This window comes from Mobula hypostoma, chromosome 9 (genome assembly GCF_963921235.1).
Source record: "Mobula hypostoma chromosome 9, sMobHyp1.1, whole genome shotgun sequence".
Taxonomy (NCBI): domain Eukaryota; kingdom Metazoa; phylum Chordata; class Chondrichthyes; order Myliobatiformes; family Myliobatidae; genus Mobula; species Mobula hypostoma.
The window spans coordinates 121,280,526-121,307,695 of NC_086105.1; the positions used below are offsets into that span (position 1 = coordinate 121,280,526).

The window sequence follows — 27,170 nt, forward strand, 5'->3', positions numbered from 1 at the left end:
TTAAAGTTAGAGATATTCTTAATCATTGAGGGCTTTGACAGAGAACGGAGAGGAAAAAAGTTCAGTAACCAGAGGTCATGAGTTTAAGGTGATTAGCCAAGAATCCAGACACAAAACAAGCAGGAAACAGTGTGACTGTGACGAGGTGATTTTCACAATAGAGGGTTGCAAAGTCAAAGTGGAGTTTATTGTCCTATGCAGAAGTCCACTGTCCCTGCAGACTTCAAGGCCACCACTATCATACCAGTGCCCTACAGCCCGACAATGATCTGCCTTAACAACTACCATCCAGTGATGCTGACCTCAACAATAAAGTGCAATTAAGCATGTGGTCATAAATGGCATTAAATCCTGTCTTCCTACTACGTTTGGACCTGTACCAGTATGAATATTCCCCAAGCTGGTCCACTGATGATGCAATCACCTTTGCTCTCTGTATTACTTGAAGAATGGCATCTCCCATGTCAGAACGCTTTACATCAACTTCAGTTCTGCATTCAATACAATAAATCCTCACTCCCACTTTCAAATCTCTTACTAACTCTTCCTTCAGTTAGTCCTGACGAAGGGTCTCAGCCTGAAACGTCAACTGTACCTCTTCCTAGAGATGCTGCCTGGCCTGCTGCGTTCACCAGCAACTTTGATGTGTGTTGCAATAAATCCTCAGCAGCTTTTGGGGTAAACCACTGTCCTTGTTGGGTCTCAACACCTCCCTCTGGAACTGGATCTTGGTCTTCTTGACCGAGGGATCTCAGACACTCCACGTTGAAAGCAATGTTTCTAGCTCTATCACAGTGACCTCTAGCACCACCCAGGGCTGTGTGCTCAGCCACTGCTATTCACACTACTGATGCATGAATGTACTGCTAGATTCAGCTCTAACCACATTAAATTTGCTGATGACACAGTGGTTGCCCTCCTGAGCAACAATGATGAATCAGCATGAGGCAGAGATTTGATGGACTGTTGTGAACAACTCAAATCTCAGTGTAGACAAAATTAAAGAGATGATTGTGGACTTCAGGTAGGGGCAGGCTTATCACTCCCTGGTGTACATCAACTGCTCCTCTGTGGAGAGAGTCAGGAGCAGCAAGTTTATTGGGGTACACTTCACGGATAACCTCATCTGGTCCCTCAACACTACCTCTCGTCAAGGAAGCACAACAGTGCCTCCATTTCCCGAGGAGTTTGATGCAAGCAAGGCTCCCCACCCCAATCCTATTGGAGCACCCTCAAGAGAGCTCACCAGCTGTATCACCGTCTAGTATGGGAATTGAAAAGCATCTGACTGCAAGGCTCTCCAATGGATTGTGAGAGCTGCTGAGAGAATCAAATCAATCATCGGGGTCTCTCTTCCAAACCCCCCAGCCCAATGCAGAACACACACACACACACACACACCAGAAGTGCCGCATTTGCAGAGTCCTCATCATTTTTGTCAAGGCCCCTCCCCTGTCTCAATCTCATCAACCTCCTACCGTCACACAGAGGGACTGCAGTACAAGAACAAGCACTGTTAAGCTGGGTAACAGCTTCTTCCCCCAGGCTGTGAGATTTCTGAACACCCTGCTATCACCCAGTACACATTATTTATGGCAGTGCCAGTAACATAGTCATAGTCATCGTCATAGTCATACTTTATTGATCCCGGGGAAATTGGTTTTCGTTACAGTTGCACCATAAATAATTAAATAGTAATAAACCATAAATAATTAAATAGTAATATGTAAATTATGCCAGTAAATTATGAAATAAGTCCAGGACCAGCCTATTGGCTCAGGGTGTCTGATCCTCCAAGGGAGGAGTTGTAAAGTTTGACGGCCACAGGCAGGAATGACTTCCTATGACGCTCTGTGCTGCATCTCGGTGGAATGAGTCTCTGGCTGAATGTACTCCTGTGCCCAACCAGTACATTATGTAGTGGATGGGAGACACTGTCCAAGATGGCATGCAACTTGGACAGCATCCTCTTTTCAGACACCACCGTCAGAGAGTCCAGTTCCATCCCCACAACATAACTGGCCTTACGAATGAGTTTGTTGATTCCGTTGGTGTCTGCTACCCTCAGCCTGCTGCCCCAGCACAATATAATATATATTTAACTATGTCATACATGCATTGTGTCAACTTGCACATCAACAGAATACTGTACTTTTATACATACACAGTTTTGCTCCTTGGCCCCTGAGGAATGTTGTTTCATTTGGCTGTACACATCTGTACAGTTGACAATAGACAATAGGTGCAGGAGTAGGCCATTCGGCCCTTCGAGGCAGCACCACCATTCAGTATGATCATGGCTGATCATCCACAATCAGTATCCAGTTCCTGCCCTATCCCCATAACCTTTGATTCCACTATCTTTAAGAGCTCTATCCATCTCTGTTTTGAAAGCATCCAGAGACTTGGCCTCCACAGCCTTCTGGGGCAGAGCATTCCATATATCCACCACTCTCTGGGTGAAAAAGTTTTTCCTCAACTCCGTTCTAAATGGCCTACCCCTTATTCTTAAACTGTGGCCTCTGGTTCTGGACTCACCCATCAGCGGGAACTTGCTTCCTGCCTCCAGCGTGTCCAATCCCTTAATAATCTTATATGTTTCAATCAGATCCCTTCTCAGCCTTCTAAATTCCAGAGTATGCCAGCCCAGTCGTTCCAATCTTTCGACAACAAACTTGAACTTGAAGTACAGGCATCCACAGCTGCAATGAAACACTTACTTCCAGTAGCTTCAGAGGCACAGAGAATCATACAAGCAACATACACAAAAACAAATTAAACACAGACATTTACAAGAACGAACACAATTACAACAAATAGAAAGTCCATTTTCAAATAAAATGATCATGGTGTTATTCAACTGTAGTGACTGGGGCTTCTTGGTTCAAGAACTGCCTGCTGAAGGGAAGTAGCTGTTCTTGAACCTAGTGATATGCGACCTCAGGCTTCTGTACATCCTGCATGACGGTAGCTGTGAAAAGATGACAGCAGAGTTCCACTGTTCTTTTTACAATTTTTTTCTCTCACCCCTTACAGGTGATGTGTTTGTGTATTTTTCCATCACTCTCCTGTCCTCTACCAGAGGCCTGGGAGCTCAAGGGTCGGCACAATATCCTTGCTGTACTGCACTCTTCTGGACAGAGATCTCAGATGCTGCTCCCAGGATTTGTTGGAGCCACTATCCCAGTCCAGGCGTCACAGCTCCAAGAGCTCCTCTCACTGACAGGATTACTCTGGCTTTGACCTTCCACATCCATTCTATCTGCTCTTTCAAGCCCTGGTATTTCTCGAGCTTCTCATTCTTTCTTCCTTCCTGATGTTACTGTCATTCAGGATAGCTATATCTATTACTATTGCTTTCTTCAGTTCCTTGTCGAGTATTACCATGTCTGATTGGCTGGCCAGTATCCAGTTATCAGTCTGTATTTGGAAGTCCCACAGGATCTTAGCTCTGTCATTCTCCACTACCTTCTCAGATATTTTCCATTTGGACTTTGGTAGAGTGTCCAATCCATACTTAAAGTTCCTGTACACAGTTACTGCAACTTGGTTGTACCATTCAGCGTATGCTGTTTCTGCCTGTATCTTGCACCCTGCTACTATGTGCTGGATGGTTCCAGAGGATTCCTTGCACAGTCTGCATCTTGGGTCTTGTCTGGTGTGATAGCTCGCCGCTTTATTGCTCTTGTGCTCACTGCCTGTTCTTGTGCACCATGAGCAGTGCCTCTGTGTTGTCCTTCAGCCCTGCCATTTCCAGCTGTTGGCAGGACTTCCTTATGTCAGCTACTTCTACTATCTGGCGATGGCACATCCTGCACATTGGCTTATCCTGCCATGGCCTCTGGTCCTCTGGCTCTGCTTCACCCACTTCCATATCCCCTGCCTGCTGTCTGAGGTATTCTCCTAGCAGGCTGTCCTTAGCGACCATCTTCCTGAAATGCTCATAGAAGTTTCACTTTTCTTCTAGGACTGTGACCTTGTCACTTCCAAATTCCTGTCCTCTTTTATTCTGGTTGTGTACAATCACTCAACATTGGACTTTGGATGGGATCCTCCATCCATTACTTTCCAGGTCTTGATGTCAACAGCTTCCAGTTCATTTCTTGGCCAGCACATGTGGCTGAGTAGGTGATGACTGGTAGGGCAAATATGTTGATGGCTCTGATCTTGTTCTTCCCATTCAGCTATTTTTTTTAAGTACCCGTCTCACTCTTTGGAGGTGCTTGGATGTTGCAGCCTTCCTTATGTCCTCATCATGGCTTCCATGTATCTGCAGGACTTCCAGGTATTTGAAACTGTCCTGTACACCTGGTATGTGGCCTTCAGGTAATTCGACTCCTTCAATCCTGAAGAGTTTGCCTACCATCCAGCTGAACTTTTCCAGTCCAAATGACATCCCGATGTCTCTGCTGTACACCCTCGTCAGATGGATTAGTGAGTCAATGTCTCTTTCATTTCTGGCATACAGGAGATGGCTGATTGTCACTGCACTCTTGAACCTCGACCCATATCCATTCTTTGAGTGGATCTGGCTTAAGGGGTTCAAGCCTATGCCAAACAGCAATGGGGATAGTGCATCACCTGGTATATTCCACATCTGATGGTCACTTGTTCTATTGGCTTTGAGTTAACTTCCAGCATTGTCCTCCAGTAGCCCATTAAGTTCTTGATGAAGGTCCTTAAGTGTCTTGTTGACCTTGTACAGAGAGAGACATTCCACAATCCATGTGTGGAGCATTGAGTCATATGCCTTCTGGTAGTTGATCCGGGCTGTGCTTAGGTTGGTTTGCCTGGTCTTGGAGTTGCACATGACTGCTTTGTTTACCGGTAGTGTGTGCTTGGAGCCTCTGGTTCCAGTACCAATCCTCGAGAAGGGTTCAGGAATTTACACAGATGTTATTTCAGGTTGGTGGCTATGATGCCCGATAAGAGCTTCCATGTTGTTGACAGGCAGCTTATAGGCGAGTAGCTTGATGGTGTTGCTCCTTTGTGAGGGTCCTTCAATACAAGTACTGTCCTTCCTTCAGTTATCCAGTCATGGCGGGAGCCTACTTCAAAGCAGCTGGTTCATTTGAGCTGTCAGCTTCTTCAGCCAATAGGTGTGGATCATAGGGGTGTATGGGGTGTCAGGGAGGGGTAGATCTCAGGTGGGGGAACATGTCGAGTCCTTTTCAAGGCGGTTAGTCCACCATTGGTCCCCACCTGACACTCAGCTCTCACCTGTGGCTCCCCGTAGCTGTTTGCCTGCGACAGCGGCCACACCCCAGGCAACAGCTTCGACAAGCCGGCTAAACCAGGTGAGGGTAGCCGACGGGTCTCAAACCCTCGGTGAGATAGGGAGTTGTCTATCCCAGCATGTGAAGTCAGACTCCAGCGGATTGAGTGGACGAGACCAATGGAAGGTCCAACGGTCAAGAAGGCAGTCTCTGCAAGTGTCGTGGAACGTGTAGAGCACGACAAGACACAGAAGACGTCCTGGTCATCCACTGCGCCTAGTCCATCTCTGGTCGTCTCAACACTGGATCCAGATGGGAAGTGGGAAGAGAGAGTGAGGCTGACGCTGAGCAACTCTCCCTCACTTAAATCCAAATCACGCGCTAATCTCAACACCATCAATGGTGTCGAGGTCATCACTGACGACAATAATGGACGAACAGGTATGGAACATGTCGGGCCCTGGTGATATCCAGTTCTTCATACTTGCTACCCAATGCTGAACATCTGCTCTGGTGCTGACTGGTTCCTCCTCTGGGAGATTGCTTGTAAGTCTTTCAGACACTGGGCACTGCTGTTTATGTTATGCTTTCTCCTGTATACTCTTCCAGCACTCAGTTGCTATTTTGGTTGGTTCAGGTACTGGCATGTTGTTGCTCTGGAACTGTGGGAATACTTATCCTTGTTCTTTGGAGAGTGCATTTAGTCACTTGGCCTCTGTGTCCTTAATGTACCTCTGTAGTCTGGTATCCAGAGCTGTTAACCATTGCTTGGTAGTTTCCAGGGTGTTGACTATGGACATACCCCTGTACTTCCATAGTAGCAGAGATGAGTCTGGTCTTCCCACCTTTCTGCAGCTCAGCTAATCTGCTGACATCTGCCCTTGTGGTTTTCAACCTGGCTTCCACTTGTCGACTTTGAGGGGGGGGGGGGATGTGTTATAAAAGTACTCTCCACTGTATTCCAGTTTGTATCCAGCATTTGTAGGACCACTGCGGTGCCAACACACATCAGGTTACTGATCTCAGTTATGTTGGAGGTTGCAATTGTGAGTAGTGCTTCACTAGCATGTTCTAGCATGCTGTCAAATGGAATTTTAATAGCCATGTCTGGAGAGCCTAGTTTGTTGATTGACAGTCGCCAGTTTAGCAATGACTGCAGCAGCCAGCGTCCATATGCCCCAAGGTGAGGTTCAAACTTGCATTTTCCCTGTACAAGGTGATGCCATTACCTTTGCACCATCTGTGAGTTGTGGTGGTGGGGTTTGAACTCACATTTCCCAATCCTCTCAGTTCTGTGGTGATGTTGCTGAGGTGCATCGTGATTGTATGTCTTCCAATTCAAGGTGTGATAACAATCCTCTGTGACAATGTTTGATCGCTGGGTAACCTGTTATTTTTTGTGAATGTAGATGATGGTCTTCATTGTTGCTGGAGTGACCACATGAGCTTGATGTATCCTCTTTCATGTGGGTTGCTGCTAAAGTAGCATTCCATTCATTCCATGTTGTCCAGCCTTGTCCATTTATGGGGTCCTGCGTTCAGGTCCTGGTAGTGGTGGCCTGGTAGGGGTCTTGGGCTGGACCCTCAGGACTATGCAACATCTGTCCACAAGAACCTCTGGATGAGAGTGACAAGAACAAGAGTCATGCTGACTGGGATATCACCTGGATTAACAAGATCCACACCAATAGTGGGGGAACTGGGACCATCTGGTAAGAAATTGGCTAATAGAACAAACCAAAAATTGAATGAAAATACAATCATACACAACATTTTATAAAATTTTGCACAATTTATCTTGTAATTCATAGAGGGCACAGTTCCAAAAGGAGCCCAAGAACAGGGTGATGAGGTACATATACATAGTTTATTGAATGTGGCAGGGCAAGTTGAGAAAAAGGTTAAACCAGCACACACAAAGTCCACAAGAACAAGACAAAGTAAGCCTTTATAAAACAGTGGTTTGGTTATGATTGAACTATTGTGTCTATATCTGGATGCCACAACTGACGAAAGTTGGAAAGACATTATGGAAGTTGCAGCAGAGGTTTATGAGATGATTCTCAGGATGTGCTGAGACTGGAAAGCTGGGCTTCTGTTCCTTGGAAAGTAGAATGGATCTGATAAAGTCATGAAGGATATAGAAAGATCAGATGGAGAGATTCAATCTCTGTTACACCACCAAAAACCCTTACTGTGTCACCCAATCCATACTTGAGCAAGTCTGATCACCTGGATGTACTTCTAGAAGCCTAAAAACCACAACACTGGTGGTGAGGAGGGTGCGTCTATGGCCAAGAGGCGCCGAGGAGCATTTACCTGACCGATTCGAATTGGTGGATTTGTCTTCAGATTTGCATGAATATGCCATAGCTGTCACCAACTTCATGACCTGTGTGGACGAGTGTGCACCTTCAAGGACATACCTAATTTTTCCCAAACCAGAAGCCCTGGATGAATCAGAAGGTTCATAGTCTGCTGAGGGCAGATATATGGCCTTCAAGGCCAGCAACACAGAATTCCAGCTACAACCTTTGAAAGGCCATCCAGAGAGCAAAAATTCAATGCCACATGAAATTGTAGACATAATTGGATGCATAGCAGCTGTGGCAGGATCTGCATGCCACTGTTTCCTGTAGTGAAATCTAACAGCTTAGGTGGCAACGATGCTTCTCTCTCCGTTGAGCTCAATGTCTTTTATGCACAATTGTATGACTCCCCATACCACTTGGCAATTCTGGGATCATCATCTCAGAGGCCAACGTCAAAACATCCTTCAAAGGATGACCCTCACAAGGCATCAGGCCCCAATGGTGTACTTGGCAATGCACCTGTGGTGACTCTCACAGCTGTGGAATGAGGCTCTAAAAGGCATCAAACATATCAGTGCCCAAGAGCAAGGCGAGTTGCCACAATGACCATCACCTAATAGCACTCACATCTACTGTGATGAAGTGCTTCGAGAGGTTGGATATAGCTAGAACTAGACAATGGGGTCACCTGCTGGGGCACCCTTTGAGAGAAGGGTAGTGCAGTCTGACGTGACCAGAATGTACAATAAATTTTCCTGAATGCTATTGGTATTGCTTTGCTTTGGAAACTGAAGTAGAAAACCTCAGTTTATTAAAGAAGAACGATGCGTAGCGAAGCAAATATAGCTCCTCCTCATTTAACGAAGGACAGTTTTGATGGGATCATTTCTGGTTTATCTGCCATCCTCGTGCCGCTCATTGTCATTCTGGAGACGTGCAATCCTTTCATCCGCTGTCTCTTCAACTCTTCTGCTGTTTGTTCTTTGTCTCTGATCCTGGAGACGTGCATGCCTCTCCTCCTCTGTCTCTTCTTCTCTCAACTTTTTTTGTCCTCTTTGATCCTGGAGTCATGCAGCCCTGGCCTCATCCAATTCTTGTTCTCTCCCGCTCCTTGCCGCTTCCTGATGATGTTTGGCGTCATCTCTTGACCATAATGTCCCCCTTCCCTTTCCACGTGGCATAATTAGGCTGACCAATTTTTTTTTACCCTAATGCTGGATAGAAGATACAAAGCACTAACACCAAAGGATGCTGGTTATTCTTGATGACGTGGTTGGCACTCTCCTAAATGGACGTGATATAGTCACCGCTGTCCTTTGACTGCAGCAAAGGGTTTTATGGGTATCTCGAAGTATGTCATTACAATAAGATTTAATTATCTCTTATTGATGGGTGGCAGTTAGATCTGCCCCAATCCTGCACATGCTGATGGTGATTAGCAGAATGTGACCCTTCGAAATAGAGCTGCCCTGTCCTTTTGCTCCGGTAGGTGTCGCTGCTGAGGCTGGCCGTGCGTATTCGTTGGGCTGTCGCGTCCCAATTTCCATGATGGCCGATTGGGTCTCGGGTGAAAGCCAGCCTGTTGATTTTTGGCGAATGAGCAATTTTATACGAATATATAACCCTGAACTTTGCCTGCATTCTGTAAGTTAGCGCATTTTAATTCGATTTAGCCAAAAAAAGTGCCGCTGTAATGCACCGTTTGCGCTAACTGGAGGTCACAAATAGACAGACAGAGCATGAGAGTTTTAGTAGTATATAGATTAACTCCTGCCTGCGCAAGGACCTGGGCCTGCAGCAATTCACCCATTTCTGTAGCAGGGATCCAACTGCCTGTCCCCTCAGCTTGGGAGCACCTAGACAACAGTAAAACACAATTTATCAATTACAGCTCAACTTTCAATCCAACCATCCCCTCAGTATTAATCATCAGGCTACTAAACCTGGGCCTCTATACCTCCTTTGCAACTGAATTCTTGACTTTGTCAGTGGGAGACCACAGTCAGTACAGATCAGTGATAACATTCCCTTCTTGCTAACAGAAGCCCACCTCAAAGATACATGCTCAGTCCGCTGCTCCTCTGTTTACTGTCATGAACGTGTGGTGAAGCACAACTCAAACATTATCAATAAATTCAGAGATGACACCACTGTTAGGAGAATCTCTGTGAGGAGATGTACAGGAGTGAGATACATCAGCTGATTGAGTGTTGATGCAACAGCAACCTCACACTCAACCTCAATCAGCAAGACAAAGAAACTGTGGTACATGCACCAGTCTTCACTGGGTCAGCAGAGGAAAGTGGGAGCAGCTTCAAGTTCCTGATCTGCCCTGGGCTCAACACATTGATGCAATCATAAAGGTGGCACAACAGTTGCCCTACTTCATTAGGAGTGAGGGTATTTGGTATGACACCAAAGACCCTGAAAGTTTCTACAAATGTGTAATGGAGAGCATCCTGATCAGTCGCATCACAGCATGACAGAGGACTCAATGCACAGGATCAGAAGGGGTCGTTAACTCAGCCAGCTCTATTATAGACTCTCTTCCCCACTATCAAGGACATTTTCAAGAGGCTGTGCATCAAGAAAGTGCCATGACTGAGGATCCTCACCATTCTGGATATGCCCTCTTCTCTCTTCTACCATCAGGAAGAGGGACTGGAGTGTGAAGACCCACACTCAATTCAGAAACTGCTTCTTCCCCTTCAGATTCCTGAGAAGTCCCATGAATACCACCTCATTTTTGCACGTATTATTTATTTTGTAATTCATTGTAATTTTATGTCTTCATACTGTCCTAATGACAAAACAAATTTCATATCATATTCTGCGATATTTCACACAATTGTGATGATCTGGGACACACGAAGGAGAGTGGAAACAACACCCACCAAAACCTGCAGAAAGCAATGTGAAATATTTTTGAAAGAGTTACTAACTTAAAAGAAAAAGTGAGGTTTGCAATGGTCAAATGACCCCCTACTGAGCTGCAAGAGCCAGAGTCTTTTCTACAAACCCAGAAAGATGAAATTAATATTTTATCCTGTACAAGGAGCATCACTGGATAGCAAATTGATTACATTCACAAAGGCAAGGGGTAGTCATTAGTGATGGTAGCTGTGTGCATGGTCAAGTCATTAGTGGAACCCCCCCAGTGTTCAATGTTGGGGCCATTACATTTCTCAATCATGATTAACGATATGGATGAAAGCACAAACCTCCAGAATGCGGATGATACAATATGTGCTCAGAAGTTAAGGGCAAAATCAAACGAGTTCAGTAAGGGTTTAAATAACCTTCCTTCAACATCAGGTCAGCGGTATGGTGATGGCATTTATTCTGTTAGCCTCAGCTGTAGGTGCAATGTTCAGTCATCAGTGTCCTCCTCATACAAGGATGGGGAAGATTAAAATCAAGCTCTTGCTCAAGATATTGATCTGACGTTCCCACAGCGACTCTGCTTTCTACAACCTATATCTGAATGCTTGCAGTTTTAGTGTCAGTATGTGTATTCTGCATGGGGCAGAAGGATATTGGGGGAATGAAGATTAGCAGTTGGAAGGTAATTGCCATTTCAAACATTGCTAAAGCCAAGAACTTCAACTGGAATACTACGGCTAAGAGAATTTCAATATCATCTTGAGATACACTTTAAAAAAAACGCAGGGACATTGGCAGGCATTTTCTGTGTGAATTGAATAGTTAGTAACCAAGGACAAATCTTGAGTTGCTTTGGAGAGAATCAGTGGGCATGATCTCCAGAGAAAAATGCTTATAACATTTCATCTATAAACATAACACTTTGATCCAAACACAATGCATGGTCTCACCTCACAGCTCTAATCACCAAGATGCCCACCTGGCAAAGGTGGGCACTATGATGTTAAAATTGACTGATGGGTTAGTTGGTTAAAAAAGTGAAATAAAATCCTTAGAACATGACATAGGATAAGAAAGTGCAGAATACTTGTGGGTCGTCAAGAAACGGCAAGTGTAAAAGGACCCTGATTTGAGTTAGATATAGGTTTCCGAAGAGACTGCTGTGGAGGTCAAGTCAATGGGTATATTTAAAGCAGAGGTGATAGGTTCTTGACTAGCAAGGGCATCAAACTTTACGGGGCGAAGGTAGGAGAATGGAGTTAGAGGGAAAATAAGTTGGCTATGATCGAATGATGGTAGACTCAATAGTCCAAATTCTGCCCTGTGTCTTATGGTAATTAGACATCCAGAATTACATACAGTACCTCAAAAATGGTATAAGTAAAATTAGTGCCATTATTCTGACTGCTAGGTGAAGCATATTGTTAATACAAATCAGAAGCAAAATTAGGCCCTATAAAACTTTTCTGAGTTCAAAGAGCACTCAAAGAAAGCAACCATAAGTTTCCTAATGTAAACGTATGCTTCCATCAGGAAGGGTAGTAAGGGCCATATTTATGAAAAATCTAGCATGTATGGACCGAATGAATGCTGATAACATTCGGCATTGCTATCAAAATGAATGGAACTGATAAAACACTACAAATCATGTCCTCTTTGCCCCAGTTGTACATAGGTTCAATTGATTGGAAAAACTCCCATTAGTGCTGTTGAAAGTCATCAACATCACGCACTTTAATTGGTGGATTATTTCTTTTGGTTATTGCTGAAACTCTTACACATTTTAAGTGGCTTTGACTGACCAAAAGAAATGGCTTTCCTGGTGCCAAGATTCAAAGTAAAATTATCATCTAAGTATATACACAGCACAAAATACTACCCTGAGATTTATTTTCTTGCAGTCTACGCTGATTCAGGAGCCTGATGGTTGAAGAATACTAGCTGTTCCTGAACCTGGTCGTATGGGACCCAAGGCTCCTGTACCTCCCTCCTGATGGTAGCAGCGAGAGCATGACCTAGATGACGGGGGTCCTTGATGATGGACGCTGAGTTCTTATGGCAGCACTCTTCATAGATGTATTCAATGGTGGGGAGGGCTTTTCCTGTACTGAACTGGGCTGCATCCACCAGTTTTTGTAGGCTTTTCCATTCTTGGGCACTGGTTTCCATATCAGGCTGTGATGCAACCAGTCAGGATACTACAGAAGTCTGTCAAAGTTTTAGATGACATACCAAATCTGCACAACTTCTAAGAAAGTTGAGGGACTGCTGCACTTTCTTTGAAATGGCATTTTGTGCGCTGGTCCCAGGACAGATCCTCTTATATAATGCCCAGGAATTTAAAGTTACTGATCCTCTCGATGGACTGAATGGCCTAATTCTACTCCTATGTCTTATGGCCTCTCTGCCTCCAATCCCTTAATGAGTACAGGCTGCTGCCCCCACCCCCAATTTATTCCTCCTGTCGTCAACAATCAGCTCTTTGGTTTTGCCGACATTGAGTGAGAGTTAGTTGTATGGCACCACAACCAGAATTTCAATCTCCCTCCAATATGCTGATTAATCACCACCTTTGATTCAGCCAACAGTGGTGGTGTTCATTATTCAACATTCATTGTTTTGCTGCTACTGTGCAATCGAGAATCTCCGGAGGGGAAGACCTCAAATCCTCGGCTTTGCGTAGCGCCTGTTGCCAGGGCCGGGGTTGAAACGCTCGGCAGAGATGGTGCTCAGTGCAGAATAGGTAGTCGGAGACTCGGAGCTTTTCGGATGCGCTCAGAGTCAAGATTGTGGTCGGATGCTTCCGGGATGCTGCATCGGCAAGTTGGCGGCGCTGGAGGTTTACCGTCTGTGTGAGATGATGGGACTTTCAAGTGACTCTGAGACTTTTACTGTGCCATCGTCTGTTCTTATCAAATTACAGTATTGTTTTGCACTGTTGTAACTATATGTTATAATTATGTGGTTTTTGTCAGTTTTTAAAGTCGGTTTGTCATGTGTTTTCGTGATATCATTCTGGAAAAACATTTTGATCATTTCTTAATGCATGCATTACTAAATGACAATAAAAGGGGACTGCGTGTCCTCATAATCATAATAATAATCATAAATGCTTCTGGAAATGATCGGGTATTACAAATGGCTCTTCGAATTGTGAATTACTGAGAGAATGGGCTGCAGCCAACTGAACAATGAAGAGGAGAGAGAGAGAGCTCTTAGCAATGCCCCTTCTCATAATAGACAGCACCACCTTTGCCATGGAAGCCAAAATACGTCGCCAATCTCCTTTTATTAAAATAATTTTGGCAGCCTGCTCCGGGCTAGTATCTCCTACAAGAGAAGAACTGGAGTGTGTCACGCAGTGGTGTACCTTATATTTGGGTGACAACACTTCTGGTTGAATAACTTGAAAGATGGCATTTTTGAAAGCCTTCCACTGACAAGTCTGAGAGGGTGGGGCAATTCCGACGAATTTTAGGTTTTGACCTCCGGCAAAGTAAAAACTTGAACAATACACAAGGCTTGTGATGATTCTGCTGGGTATGGCATTTTGAAGACGAATTATTAAATATGGAACTTGCATGATCCAGTTAAGCAACCTCTTGGGATGCCGGAATCCAATCTGAATTTGCTACTGTGTTTTAAAGCGATTGCAGGAGATACTGGAGCAATAACAGAAAATACTGGAAGCTTCTTGGAGGTTAGGAAGCATTAGAAAGGAGAGGTGGTTGCTGTTTCAAGATAAGGAATAGTTATCATAACAGGCTCTACAGTTGGACAAGGAGGACATATTGAATGTCTGTGATAAGGTGCAGACCAAAGCCAACAACTACGGTTTGTACCTTACCAGACATTTCCCATTCTCTCCAACTGAAGGCATTTTGCTTTTTGAAAGTTTTTTATGGGTTCTTGACTCGAAATGTGGACTCCACTCCTCTCACTACTAAGTCTGCCTGACCTATTTCCAGCATTTTGAGATTCCTCTCTCTCCACCCTCCCAAATCCCACCAGCAGCAAGTTTTGTAACACAAAATGCTGATGAAGGACCTTGATGTGAAATGTCGACTGTTTACTCTTTTCCATAGATGCTGCCTGACCTGCTGAGCTCCTCCAGCATTTTGTGTGTGTTGCTTGGATTTCCAGCACCTGTGATTTCCTTGTGTTTAGGATCAGCCATTTTTCTTCGCTCTAGTAAGGGTCAGCAGAGTTAAACATTCCAGGATGATTTCTGCAATGTATTCCACCACAATAGACTTGGTTTAAATGTGTTCCTTCTTGTGATAATTCTGATAAACATAAAATAAGCAAGTTATTCTTATTAATGTTGTGTCTCTAATTCTATGCAGCTGCAAGTTTTGCATTGCACCTTTGCAGATCACAAGCTCAACTTCTGACTTTGACTCCAATCCACTGTTGCAGTTGATCATTTACCAGAAAACTGCATGTGTAGATAACTGCAGTTTTTAGATCCATTAGCAGAAATGAACTGAAAATCTGAAATGAGTTTCCAACTCTTTGTTAAACCTCAATTGTCTCCTTTAGCCCACTTGTTAAAGAAAAGTTTCAAGCCCAAGTTTCTCAACACAAATTCCTTCAACATAACTACAATAACAAAACCATGCCAGACCCACAGACCTGTTCAATAGTGGAGGAAAAGCCATACTTTAAGATGCAACATACATTCATGAGACATTGTTATATTTTATTGATTTTTCTTCATTTATTGAAGTAACAAGAAAATTAAGGAAAACAACAAGACTCTACATTTCAGATTTTATTTTACAAAGCCCAGGATTAGTTTCACCCCTCAGTTTACGAACAGATCACTATATCTTGCAAGAAATTAACTCAATTTTCATTTCAATTTAATCAATCAAGTTGACAATTGGGTAATTTCCAAAAACAGTAAAGTAAATTTGCTCACCCCATCACCACTCAGTAGTGACGATGGGATTCATCCCAATTACCAAGCCACTAATAGAGTTTGGAACTTTTCCAAACCATGTGTGAAAAGTGGTTATCTTGCTTAGAGTAAAAGATAAACAAACTGCCCAAGCCACCTACAGTGAAATGATAGTTGGTCCCGTTTATTGTTCCTAGTTCGAATTACTCTACTGAATGTCTTACCAGTCATTGAATGGGGAATAGGAACAAGAAATCTTTGGATTCTCATCTTAATGCCCGTGTCGGGGTCTTGCATTGCCACTATCAATTTCTCCATCTGCAAAGTAATATAATTATCATTAAGAGATAAAGCCACATTAAAGTCTAATTCCCACTTTTGTACTCTAACATAAATAAAACACTGAACGAAGAGATTACGCATTTTCTAATCAAAGTTAACCCCAGAGCAGAACAGAATTAATTCTACCGTAGAATTTATCTGCATAGATCCGCGATCGTCCATTTTCACGTAGTTTTTTTTATTCGAGAAGAGATCGCAGATCAAAATTTTGAAGCACAGAATTCCACCGCCCCCCCATCCGAAGCAATCTCACTTTGCTACGATTGCTAACTTTTACCCATTTACTGTAGCTACGGAAAACACAAGTTCTCGCATAATTTTCAGTTCTGTCTGCAAGGGTAAGTTCCACATTAAAGTAAGTTTATGGCAGTGCTCTCTCTCTCTCTCTCTCTCTCTCTCCACTCACCCCCAACCGGTCAGCGAAAACCCCTTACCTTAGCCAGACATGCCATCTGCGCGCTGCCGATGTGAGAGCCAGTGTTGTGTATTGTCATGGTAAAGGCGACACCAGAGTAGCATCGCTCAGCTTTCTCCTACTCCGCAGCGGCTCCCACAGAGTCTCCCCGGGATACCTCGGCGCCTTCTGCCAAACCACTCAGCAGCTGGCTGCCCCGCCTCTCCTCCCCGGGCGACAGGGCGGGTCCCTCTAAAACAACACCAGTCTTAAAATTATTGTGTCCTTGCTGTCAATCACTCCAAATACTGTACCCTGACCGGACAACCACGGACCTTAAGTTTTGCTTAGAGGAAGAATTTTATTTTTTAATGAGAATCAATTGAAGCCGGGGGTAGACAGGGAATATTTAAAAGAGGGATATTTTTGTTCTAAGTCGATTTAATTGGCATAAGCACAGGTGCAATGAAAACTATTTATTTATGTATTTATTTATTGAGATACAGCGCAGAATAGGCCCTTCCAGGCCTTTGAACCGCGCCGCCCTGCAATCCCCTGATTTAATTCCAACCTAATCACAGGGCAAAGAATGCAGGACTGAGGGTGCTGTATTTAAATGCAAGTAGCATTTGGCATAAGGTGGACAAACTTGTGGCGCAGTTAGAGATTGGTCGGTATGACATTGTGGGTATCACTGAGTCATGGATGAAAGACTCAGAAAGACATAGTTGGGAGCTTAACGTCGAAGGATATACTTGGTATCAAAAGGACAGGCAGGAATGCATAGGCAGTGGTGTGGCTCTGTTGGTAAGAGATGGAATTACTCCTTTAGTAAGAGGTGACATAGGGTCTGAGAATGTTTAATCTTTGTGTGTGGAGTTAAGAAAGGGCAAGAGTAAAAAAAATCATTATGGGAATCATATATAGGCCTCCAAATAGTAGCCAAGATGTGGGGTTGAGATTGCAAAGGGAGCTAGAAAAGGCATGTAATAAGAGTAATGTAACAATTATAATGGGGGACTATAATATGCATGGGATTGGGAAAATCAAGTGCTGTCAGATCACAAGAAAGGGAATGTGTTGAATGCCTATGAGATGGCATTTTAGAGCAGTTTGTTCTTGAGGCTATTTGGGGAAAGACTACCTTAGATTGAGTGTTGTGTAATAAACCAGACCTTACTGGGGAGCTTAATGTAAATGTTGGGCACGTGGCCAAGTGGTTAAGATGCTCGTCTAGTGATCTGAAGGTCGCTAGTTCGAGCCTCAGCTGTGGCAGCGTGTATGTGTCCTTGAGCAAGGCACTTAACCACACATTGCTTTAGCGTCTGTGCAAGGAGTGGCGCCCCATACAGACTTCCAATCTGCGCCTTGTAAGGCATGAAAATGCCCGACGCAGGCCTCTCATGGTCCGAGTCGATGTTCCCTCCCTCCCCTTAATGTAAAGGAACTCTTAGGAGACAGTAATCCTAAAATGATTGAATTCATACTGCAATTTGAGAGGCAGAAGCATGTCACATGTATCAGTATCGCAATGGAATAAAGGGAATTATAGAGGCATGAGAGAGCAGCTTGCCCAGGTGAATTGAAGGAGGATACTGGCGGGGATGACAGCAGAGCAGAGATGGCTGAAGTTTCTGGGAAAAGTTCACAAGGCACAGGATAGAAATGTCCCACAGAAGAAGCTCTCATATGGCAGGGATAGGCAACTGTGGTTGACAAAGGAAGTTAAGGGCCGCATAAAAGACAAGGAAAGGTCATATAAGGTAGCAAAAGTGAGTGGGAAGTTGGATGAATCCAAAGCTTTTAAAATCCAACAAAAGGCAAAAAAAAAGCCATAAGGAGGGAAAAGATGAAATAGGAGGGCAAACTAGCCAATAATATAAAGCAGGATATTAAAAGTGTTTTTTAGTTATTTAAAGAGTAAAAGGGAGGTGAAAGTTGATATTGGATCACTGGAAAATGATCCTGGTGAAGTAGCAATGGGGGACAAAGAAGTGGCAGATGAACTTAATGGGTACTTTGCATCATTCTTCACTGTGGAAGACACTAGCAATGTGCTAGAGGTCCGTGAGTGTCAGGGAGCAGGAATGAGTCTCATTGCTATGACAAAGGAAAAAGTGCCAGGCAAACTGAAAGGTCTTAAGGTGGATGTCACCTGGACCAGATGGCCGACATCCCAGAGTCCTGAGAAAGGTTTCTGAAGAGATAACAGGTGCACTGGTCATGATTTTTCAAGAGCCACTTGATTCTGGCATGGTCCTGGAGGAATGGAAAATTGCAAATGTCACTCCACTCTTTAAGAAGGGAGGAAGGCACAAGAAGGGAAATTATAGGCCAATTAGCCTAACCTCAGTGATTGGGAAAGTGTTGGAGTCCATTAATAAGGATGAGGTTTCAGGGTACTTGGAGATTAATGATAAAATAAGTCAAAGTCAGCATGGTTTCTGTAAAGGGAAATCTTGCCTGACAAATCTGTTAGAGTTCTTCAAGGAAGTAACACTCACAACACGCTGGAGGAGCTCAGCAGGTCGGGCAGCATCTGTGGAAATGATGAGTCAATGTTTCGGGCCAGAACCCTTCGTCAGGACTGAAGAGGGAAGGGGCAGAGGCCCTATAAAGAGGGTGGGGGAGGGTTGGAAGTAGAAGGCTGGTAGGTTCAGTTGAAAAACCAGTAATTTGAAAGACAAAGGGGTGGGGGTGGGGAAGCAGGGAGGTGATAGGCAGGAAAATAATGGGTAGTAGAAGGAGGCGGAACCACGAGGGAGGTGATAGGCAGCTGGGGGAGGGGGCAGAGTGAAATAGGGATAGAGGAAGGGAGGGGGAGGGAATTACTGGAAGTAACAAGCAGGGTGGGCAAAGGAGAGGCAGTGGATGTCATTTACTTGAATTTTCAGAAGGCATTTGATAAGATGCCACACATGAGGCTGCTTAACAAGATAAAATCTTATGGCATTACAGGAAAGATACTGGCATCGATTGAGATTGGCTGTCAGACAGAAGGTAGAAAGTAGGAATAAAGGGGCCATTTCTGGTTATCTGCCAGTGACTAGTGATGTTCCTCAGGGGCCAGTATTGGGACTGCTGCTTTTCACATTGTCTGTCAATGATTTAGATAATGGAATTGATGGCTTTATGGCAAAGTTTGCAGATGATACAAAGATAGGTGGAGGGGTAGGTAGTGCTGAGGAAGCAATGTGATTGCAGCAGGTCTTAGACAAATTGAACGAATGGGCAAAGAAGTGGCAGATGGAATACAGTGTTGGAAATGTATGATAATACATTTTGGTAAAAGGAACAATATTGTGGACTATTATCTAAATGGTGAGAAGGTTCAAACATCAGCAGTGCAGGGGGACTTAGGAGTCCTCATGCAAGACTCCCGGGAGGTTAATTTACAGGTTGACTTGTGGTAAAGAAGGAAAATGCAATGTTGGCATTTATTTCAAGGGGAATAGAATATAAAAGCAAGGAGATAAGCTGAAGTTTAACTAGAAACTAGTCAGGCTGCACTTGGAGTATTGTCAACAGTTTTGGTCCCCATATCTCAGAAGGGATGTGTTGTCATTGGTGAGAGGATAGAGGAGGTTCAATAAGGTGGATGTTTTCTATGGTAGAGTATCTTGAACTAGAGAGCACAGCCTCAAAATTGAGGGATGACCTTTTAGAACAGAGGTAAGGAGGAATGTTTTTAAACTTTATACTTTATTGTCGCCAAACAATTGGTACTAGAACGTACAATCATCACAGCCATATTTGATTCTGCGCTTTACACTCCCTGGATTACAAATATTAAATAATAAAAATGGTTAAAATTAGTAAATATTAAAAATTTGAATTGTAAATCATAAATAGAAAATAGAAAAATGGGAAGTAAGGTAGTGCAAAAAAACTGAGGAGCAGGTCCGGATATTTGGAGGGTACAGACCAGATCCGGGTCAGGATCTGTTCAGCAGTCTTATCACAGTTGGAAAGAAGCTGTTCCCAAATCTGGCCGTACGAGTCTTCAAGCTCCTGAACCTTCTCCCAGAGGGAAGAGGGACAAAAAGTGTGTTGGCTGGGTGGGTGGTGTCCTTGATTATCCTGGCAGCACTGCTCTGACAGCGTGCGGTGTAAAGTGAGTCAAAGGACGGAAGATTGGTTTGTGTGATGCGCTGCGCCGTGTTCATGATCTTCTGCAGCTTCTCCTGGTCTTAGACAGGATAACTTCCATACCAGATTGTGATGCACCCTAGAAGAATGCTTTCTACGGTGCATCTATAAAAATTAGTGAGGATTTTAGGGAACAGGCCAAATTTCTTTAGTTTTCTCAGGAAGTAAAGGCGCTGGTGGGCCTTCTTGGCAGTGAACTCTGCTTGGTTGGACCAAGTCAGGTCATTTGTGATATTGACCCTGAGGAACTTAAAGCTTTTGACCTGTTCTACTTGTGCACCACCGATGTAAATTGGGTCATGCGATCCGCTACTCCTTCTGAAGTCAACAACCAATTCCTTCGTCTTGCTGACGTTGAGGGATAGGTTATTGTCTTCGCACCATGCCACCAGGTTCTTAATTTCCTCTCTGTACTCAAACTCATCATTACCTGAGATACGGCCTACAATTGTTGTGTCATCAGCAAACTTGTATATTGAGTTTGATGGAAACTTGGCTACACAATCATGGGTGTACAGTGAGTACAGCAGGGGGCTGAGTACACAGCCTTGTGGGGCACCGGTGCTCAGAGTGATTGTAGAGGAGAGCTTGTTCCCTATTTTTACAGCCTGGGTCCTGTCCGTGAGGAAGTTGAAGATCCAGTTGCAGATCTGAGTGCTAAGGCCCAGGTTCCGGAGATTAGGAATCAGTTTATTTGGAATGATGGTATTAAAGGCAGAGCTGTAGTCAATGAAAAGGAGCCTTACGTATGTGTCTTTATTCTCCAGGTGTTCTAAGGAGGAATGTAGGGCCAGAGAGATGGCATCTGCCGTTGACCTGTTGCTCCAGTAGGCGAATTGCAAAGCATAAGAGGTTGACCGGTAGGCTGTGGTTGATGTGTGCCATAACCAATCTCTCGAAGCACTTCATAGCAATTGATGTCAGAGCCACAGTTCGATAGTCATTCAGGCATGCCACCTTGCTCTTCTTCGGCACTGGGATTATCGTTACCTTCTTAAAACATGAGGGGATCCTGACTGAAGCAAGGAGCAGCTGAAGATTTTAGCCAGAGAAGTTTTAGCCAAAGCAGTTTTTAGCCAGAGAATAGTGAATCTGTGGAATGCTCTGCCACAGACTACAGTGGAGGCAAAGTATGTGGGTATATTTAAAGCGGAAGTTGATAGTTTCTTGATTGATCAGGACATTGAGGGATTTGGCAAGAAGGAAGGTGTATGGGGTTGAGTGGATTCCGGGATCAGCCATGATGGAATGGCAGAGCAGACTTGATGGGCTGAATGGCCTAATTCTGCTTCTATGTCTTATGGCCTTACGGATAATTGACAATGAACAATTAGCTTATCAACTGCTACATCTTTGGATGTGGGGGAAACTGGAACAGCTGGAAGAAAGCCACACAGTCATGAGGAGAACGTACAAATTGCTTAGAGGCAGTGGCAGGAATTGAACCCTATCACCCGCACTGTGCAGCATTGTGCTAACTACTACACTACTGTGCAGTATCACAGACGCATTACACATTCTACATCAGCAGAATTCGCAAGAAATATGACTATATGATATATATGCACAGTATCTGAAATACATCTTATGGAAAGTTTTGTTTGATGATGAACTTCAATTAAAAAAATTTACAAATTACCATTAAAAAAAGACCATCAAACAACCAAACTGCAGAGAAAAATTAACGAATTGTGCAAACAATAAAAGTAAGCAAATAGCATTCAGAATGAAAGTGAATCTAAAGTCATGAAGCCCGGAGCAGCCTGAGCAGGCTACAACCACAGCCTCAGTTCAGAGCAGAGCCAAGTAAACACTGCAAAACAGCAAGCAGAACTGCCCCGAACCTCGACTCTGGTCCTCTAGTCCTGACCCCCCACCTCTTCAATCTGGATAGATGCTCAAAATTTGGGATGTTCCTCGCTCTGGGACCCAGGCCCTGTCGCTTTGACACACTCTGGGATGGGACCCTGCTGCCATTTTTACTTATGCTGTTGTTGAAGTTATATCATTGTGGGTGGAATTATGGAATGGTTGCCTTGATCCACTGCTGGAACTAGAGTCGTACAGTACAACTAAAAGAGGCCCTTCATCCCATCATGTTTGTGATAGTTATCCCATTTTATTTTCCCCAGTAGTACTCCCCAGACGCTAACATTTCCCTACATACAGATGGTTTACAGCAGGCAACTAAACCTACCCTGTTGCAGGTTTTGGGACCCGAGAGGAAACCGACGCAGTCAAAGGACAGGTCATAGGGAGAATGTGCAAAATCCACACAGACAGCACAGGAGGCCAGCACTGAATCTGTGGAGCAACTTACACAGCTCCACTTTCTGCACATATGCACAGTCTCTAATTCACACAGTCATATTCAGATGCTCAGTAGAAATGGTCAGATTTGCATTTGATATGAAGCTAGGAGGAATGTTGGATTCAGTGGAGGCAGCTCAGATGTCACTAACTGATTGGGATTGAATATACAGACAAGCAAAACTGTGTCAGATTAAATTTAACATGGACTCAGAGGGGTAAATCCTAATTTTTATAATCAGGCAATAAGCAAACGTTAGCAACTTGGCAGGTGAATTTCCCCTGACAATTCTAAAGAGCTGATGACTTCAAGAAAATTTAGGGGGTTTCTGAATGGATGAATTGGGATTTATCTATTTCAACTTGACTGCATATCTGACTGTACATTGATCTGATTGTGTATCTGACTGTACATACATGCATACAAAACAATTATGTATACAATATTAGTGTTCGGGCAATATTCCTTCCACATTTCCTCTCTTTACTGCTTGTACATTGCAATGGAGACACTACGTAAAGGTTTTTACTCACTCGGATGTAAGAAATAAATAAATACAAATACAAACAGCTTACAGAAGCCTTGCATTAGGGGGTTGGGATAGGAGGAACAATAACAACCAGAACCCTCTCTCATTCACCTTCCACCCACAGCAATTATTAAATACATAAAGATGCCTGTTGAAACATATTTGTTCAACGTAGCCCTCCCACTCCAAAAGCAGCCATATTTAAATTTCTGCAAGCATCTCAATCAAATGTAATCAAGCTAAAAACTTCAAATTAGTATGAGAAGACTGACTAATGCTGAGAGACGAACAGAAGGGGCCGGCTGGTGGCGCAATGACATCGGTGCCGGACCCGGAAGTGGAGGATCCCAGGTTTGAAACCAGTCGGGTGTGCTCCCTAGTATGCTTTCCATTTGTGCCGGGTTTATTGTCGAGGTTGCAACTCGACCTCGTAAAAGAAAGGGAAAAATACTGCAAAAATGTCTGCGTAAGGAGTGGCTCGCCACACAGTCTCTCTCTCACTCTGCGCCTTGTAAAAGTCATGAAAAAGACATCATCACGGATGCACGCACGGACACACACAGATGCGCACTCACGCACACGCAGACGGACACGCACAGACTCGCACGCATGCAGGCACACGCCAGAAAAAAAGAGACTAACAGAAGGATTAAGTGTGTACTTCAGGTCACATATTATGGACACCATAAAGGACGTTAAAATGGAAATTGACCATTTCAGATAAGCATCAAAGATTTTCTTTGGGAAGACTTATTTGTTTAAAAAAAAGGGAGGGTATTCAATTGAAAATGCATTATAGGACTTGCCTTTCAGGCAATAATCTCTAAATTTTAAGTATGAGAGATGTTAGACATTTGGCTGCAAGTAACAGTGATTACATTACAAAATCAATTTTTGCCTATATGAGCTTGGGATTTCCTAAGGACATGAAAGCACTATATAAATTGAAGTTCATTTTTCCATTCTTAGAATTAAAGTTTTATTATTATGCAGTCTGACACATTGTTATTATTTGTTGAGAAACCTAGTTAAAGGGCATAACCCATAATGCAATATATGTAGTCTCAGGGTTAAAATGAAAGAAGTAAAAATCTAGATGATTTGTATTGTCAACTAGTCTCCATGCAAGTACTGTAAGTAGCTGCTTTGCTTCAGGGCCCCTTTGTAAAGCCTTTCTCAAAGTCCCCATCCCAAATGTCCTGACCTTGCAAATGTTTTTCCATCTTTAATCTCCCTTTCCAAACTCTTGGAGAGTGCATCGTTATCAACATTTGTTGTAACAAAGCTTTTTAAGGAAATGCTGTGTAAGGTATGAGTATCATTGTCTAAAACCATTTGCATGTCACCAGCTGCCCTTGAGATGATGGTGGGGAGAGCTGCCTTCTGGAATGCCAGCAGACTCCGTGGTGAAGCTACACACAGTGCTGTTAGTTGGGATCTTCTTGTATTCAGGTTGAGCGATAACGAATTAGCAATGACACATTTTCATTTCAGAATTAGTTGGGGTAAACTGGCAGGTGAAATCTGTCATGTGTCTCCTGGCATTGGCCTTCTAGATCTTAAGTGTTACTTGTTTGTGAGGTACTGATAAGGAAGCATGTTGACTTATTGCAATAGAGCATGTAGAGTAAAATTCTAATACTTAGATACTGAATTTTTCAGAAGTTAGGATAGTGCATCATTTGGCTCAAAAGGTCTCTGGTCCCCATATTCCCTTTAATTTAACCAGGTTCACTGGAAAGTTTAACAAATTAATGTGTAAGATCTTAAAGGAGAGCAAATCAAAAGAGTGATGGGATATTAGGAGGAGTTACATCCAACAGTCTGAAAATTGCCAGTCCAGGCCACCAAAGACACATGGATGTCAGATTAAAGTTTTAATGTAGAATAGTGTCTCCCTACCTTTTTTAGCCCAACACCCTCATAAAGCACTTTCGTATTTGCCGATGCCCCTCCTACAGCACCTTCATACTTGCCAACACCTCTCTTAGAACATAGAACATAGAACATAGAACAGTACAGCACAGTACAGGCCCTTCGGCCCACATTGTTGTGCCGACCCTTAAACCCTGCCTCCCATATAACCCCCCCACCTTAAATTCCTCCATATACCTGTCTAGTAGCCTCTTAAATTTCACTAGTGTATCTGCCTTCACCACTGACTCAGGCAGTGCATTCCACGCACCAACCACACTCTGAGTAAAAAACCTTCCTCTAATATTTCCCGTGAACTTCCCACCCCTTACCTTAAAGCCATGTCCTCTTGTATTGAGCAGTGGTGCCCTGGGGAAGAGGCGCTGGCTATCCACTCTATCTATTCCTCTCATTATCTTGTACACCTCTATCATGTCTCCTCTCATCCTCCTTCTCTCCAGAGAGTAAAGCCCTAGCTCCCTTAATTTCTGATCATAATCTAAACCAGGCAGCATCCTGGTAAATCTCCTCTGTACCCTTTTCAATGCTTCCACATCCTTCCTATAGTGAGGCGAACAGAACTGGACGCAGTACTCCAAGTGTGGCCTAACCAGAGTTTTATAGAGCTGCATCATTACCCTGTCACTCTTAAACTCTATCCCTACACTCCATAAGCTTTCTTAACTACCTTATCTACCTGTGAGACAACTTTCAGGGATCTGTGGACATGTACCCCCAGATCCCTCTGCTCCTCCACACTTCCAAGTATCCTGCCATGTACTTTGTACTCTGCCTTGGAGTTTGTCCTTCCAAAGTATACCACCTCACACTTCTCCGGGTTGAACTCCATCTGCCACTTCTCAGCCCACTTCTGCATCTTAAGCACAATATATTTTCTGGCGCCCCCATAGTATAAAAACATGTCTACCATATGCTAACATGAGAAAAATGATTCTGCTTTAAATTTTTATTTGTCTCTAGACATAACTTACACAGTACCTGTGTGCTGTACAGCAGCCTTGATATCAATGTGATTCTTGAGCTTGATGGTTTTTAGCAGAGTTGAAACATCTGGTTCAAGTTGTGACAGCAAAAGCCTTAAATCCCCATGCATAACAATGTCCAAGCAGTTTCTGTTTTTGAAGAGTACATGGTTTTCTGGGTTTTTTTTTTTGTGAGTATGAAGCCTCTTTCAACAAGGTAGGAGGATGGAAGTGCGACAAAGAGTAGTTCGGCTCTTCTCCAAAGACCAAGAAACTTCATATAACGGTGCAGCTACATACCACAAAATCTGACATTTTTGAAAACATTTTTGCTTCTTCATCATTCCGAATTTTGATTATTTCTTCTTGAAAGCTCTCTTCTTGTTGTTCCATCTTGCAAAGAAATTAGTTAATTACCCAGTCCAGAATTTCCAGATTGTTCAAATCATTGAATTGATTCTGAAAATCCTTCTCAGTAAATGAAGGTGTAAACAGTACTCTTGCAAATCACCATCTATGAAAGAGAGAGCTATACCTTCCATGCAGGGAAACTGTGAGAACTCTTCATCATTATCTTTGCATAACTGGTGAACTATTCTGTTATTTATGAATGAGCTTTAATTTTGTTGATAGCAGATATTACAAGAGTCATGCTTGAAAAAGGTCACCGGCTGAGGTTTTGGCTGCGAGATGCTGATGATGAATTACACAATGGATTGCAAACAGACTTAGAATTTCTTTCATCATAACTGCCACTACACCAGCATTCAACCTGTCATATATGGTTCTCCATCTATTGCACAAGAAATTCACAGATTCAAGATTCAAAAAACTTTATTGTCATTCTAACCGTACATCAGCTCTGCAGGGCAGAATGAGACAGCATTTCTCAGGAGCAGTGCAACCATAACATAACAAACGCAACACTAAATAATAAACATAACAATAAATAGTAAAACACAACAGCCACATGTCAGTTAAAATCAAGTTATAAGTGTCCATTGCAAGTTAAAAGTGTCCAAAGCAGAGTCAGGTAGAGCAGCTATTTAGCAGTCTGACTGCCTGTGGAAGAAAGTTGTTTAGTAGCCTTGTGGTTTTAGTTTTGATGCTCCTGTAACGTTTGCCTGATGGCAGAAGAACAAACAGTTCATGGAGAGGGTGTGAGGGGTCTTTAATGATGTACCGTGTCTTCTGGAGGCATCCACTCTGAAAGAGGTCTTGGACAGAAGGTAGG

The 27,170-nt window shown here is 43.5% G+C and overlaps 1 protein-coding gene across 1 annotated transcript in view; it reads right to left on the reverse strand.

The window, feature by feature from the left end:
• rgs11 (regulator of G protein signaling 11) overlaps window positions 1–16,140 on the reverse strand; it is a 148,816-nt gene extending 132,676 nt beyond the window's left edge. The window contains exons 1-2 of the mRNA XM_063059565.1: window positions 16,091–16,140; window positions 15,539–15,632 (exon numbers count right to left, since the gene is read on the reverse strand). Of these exons, the coding sequence (XP_062915635.1) occupies window positions 15,539–15,632; window positions 16,091–16,108 (112 nt within the window). The 5' untranslated portion in view covers window positions 16,109–16,140. The remainder of the gene's footprint in view (window positions 1–15,538; window positions 15,633–16,090) is intronic.
• Window positions 16,141–27,170: the final 11,030 nt, after the last annotated feature.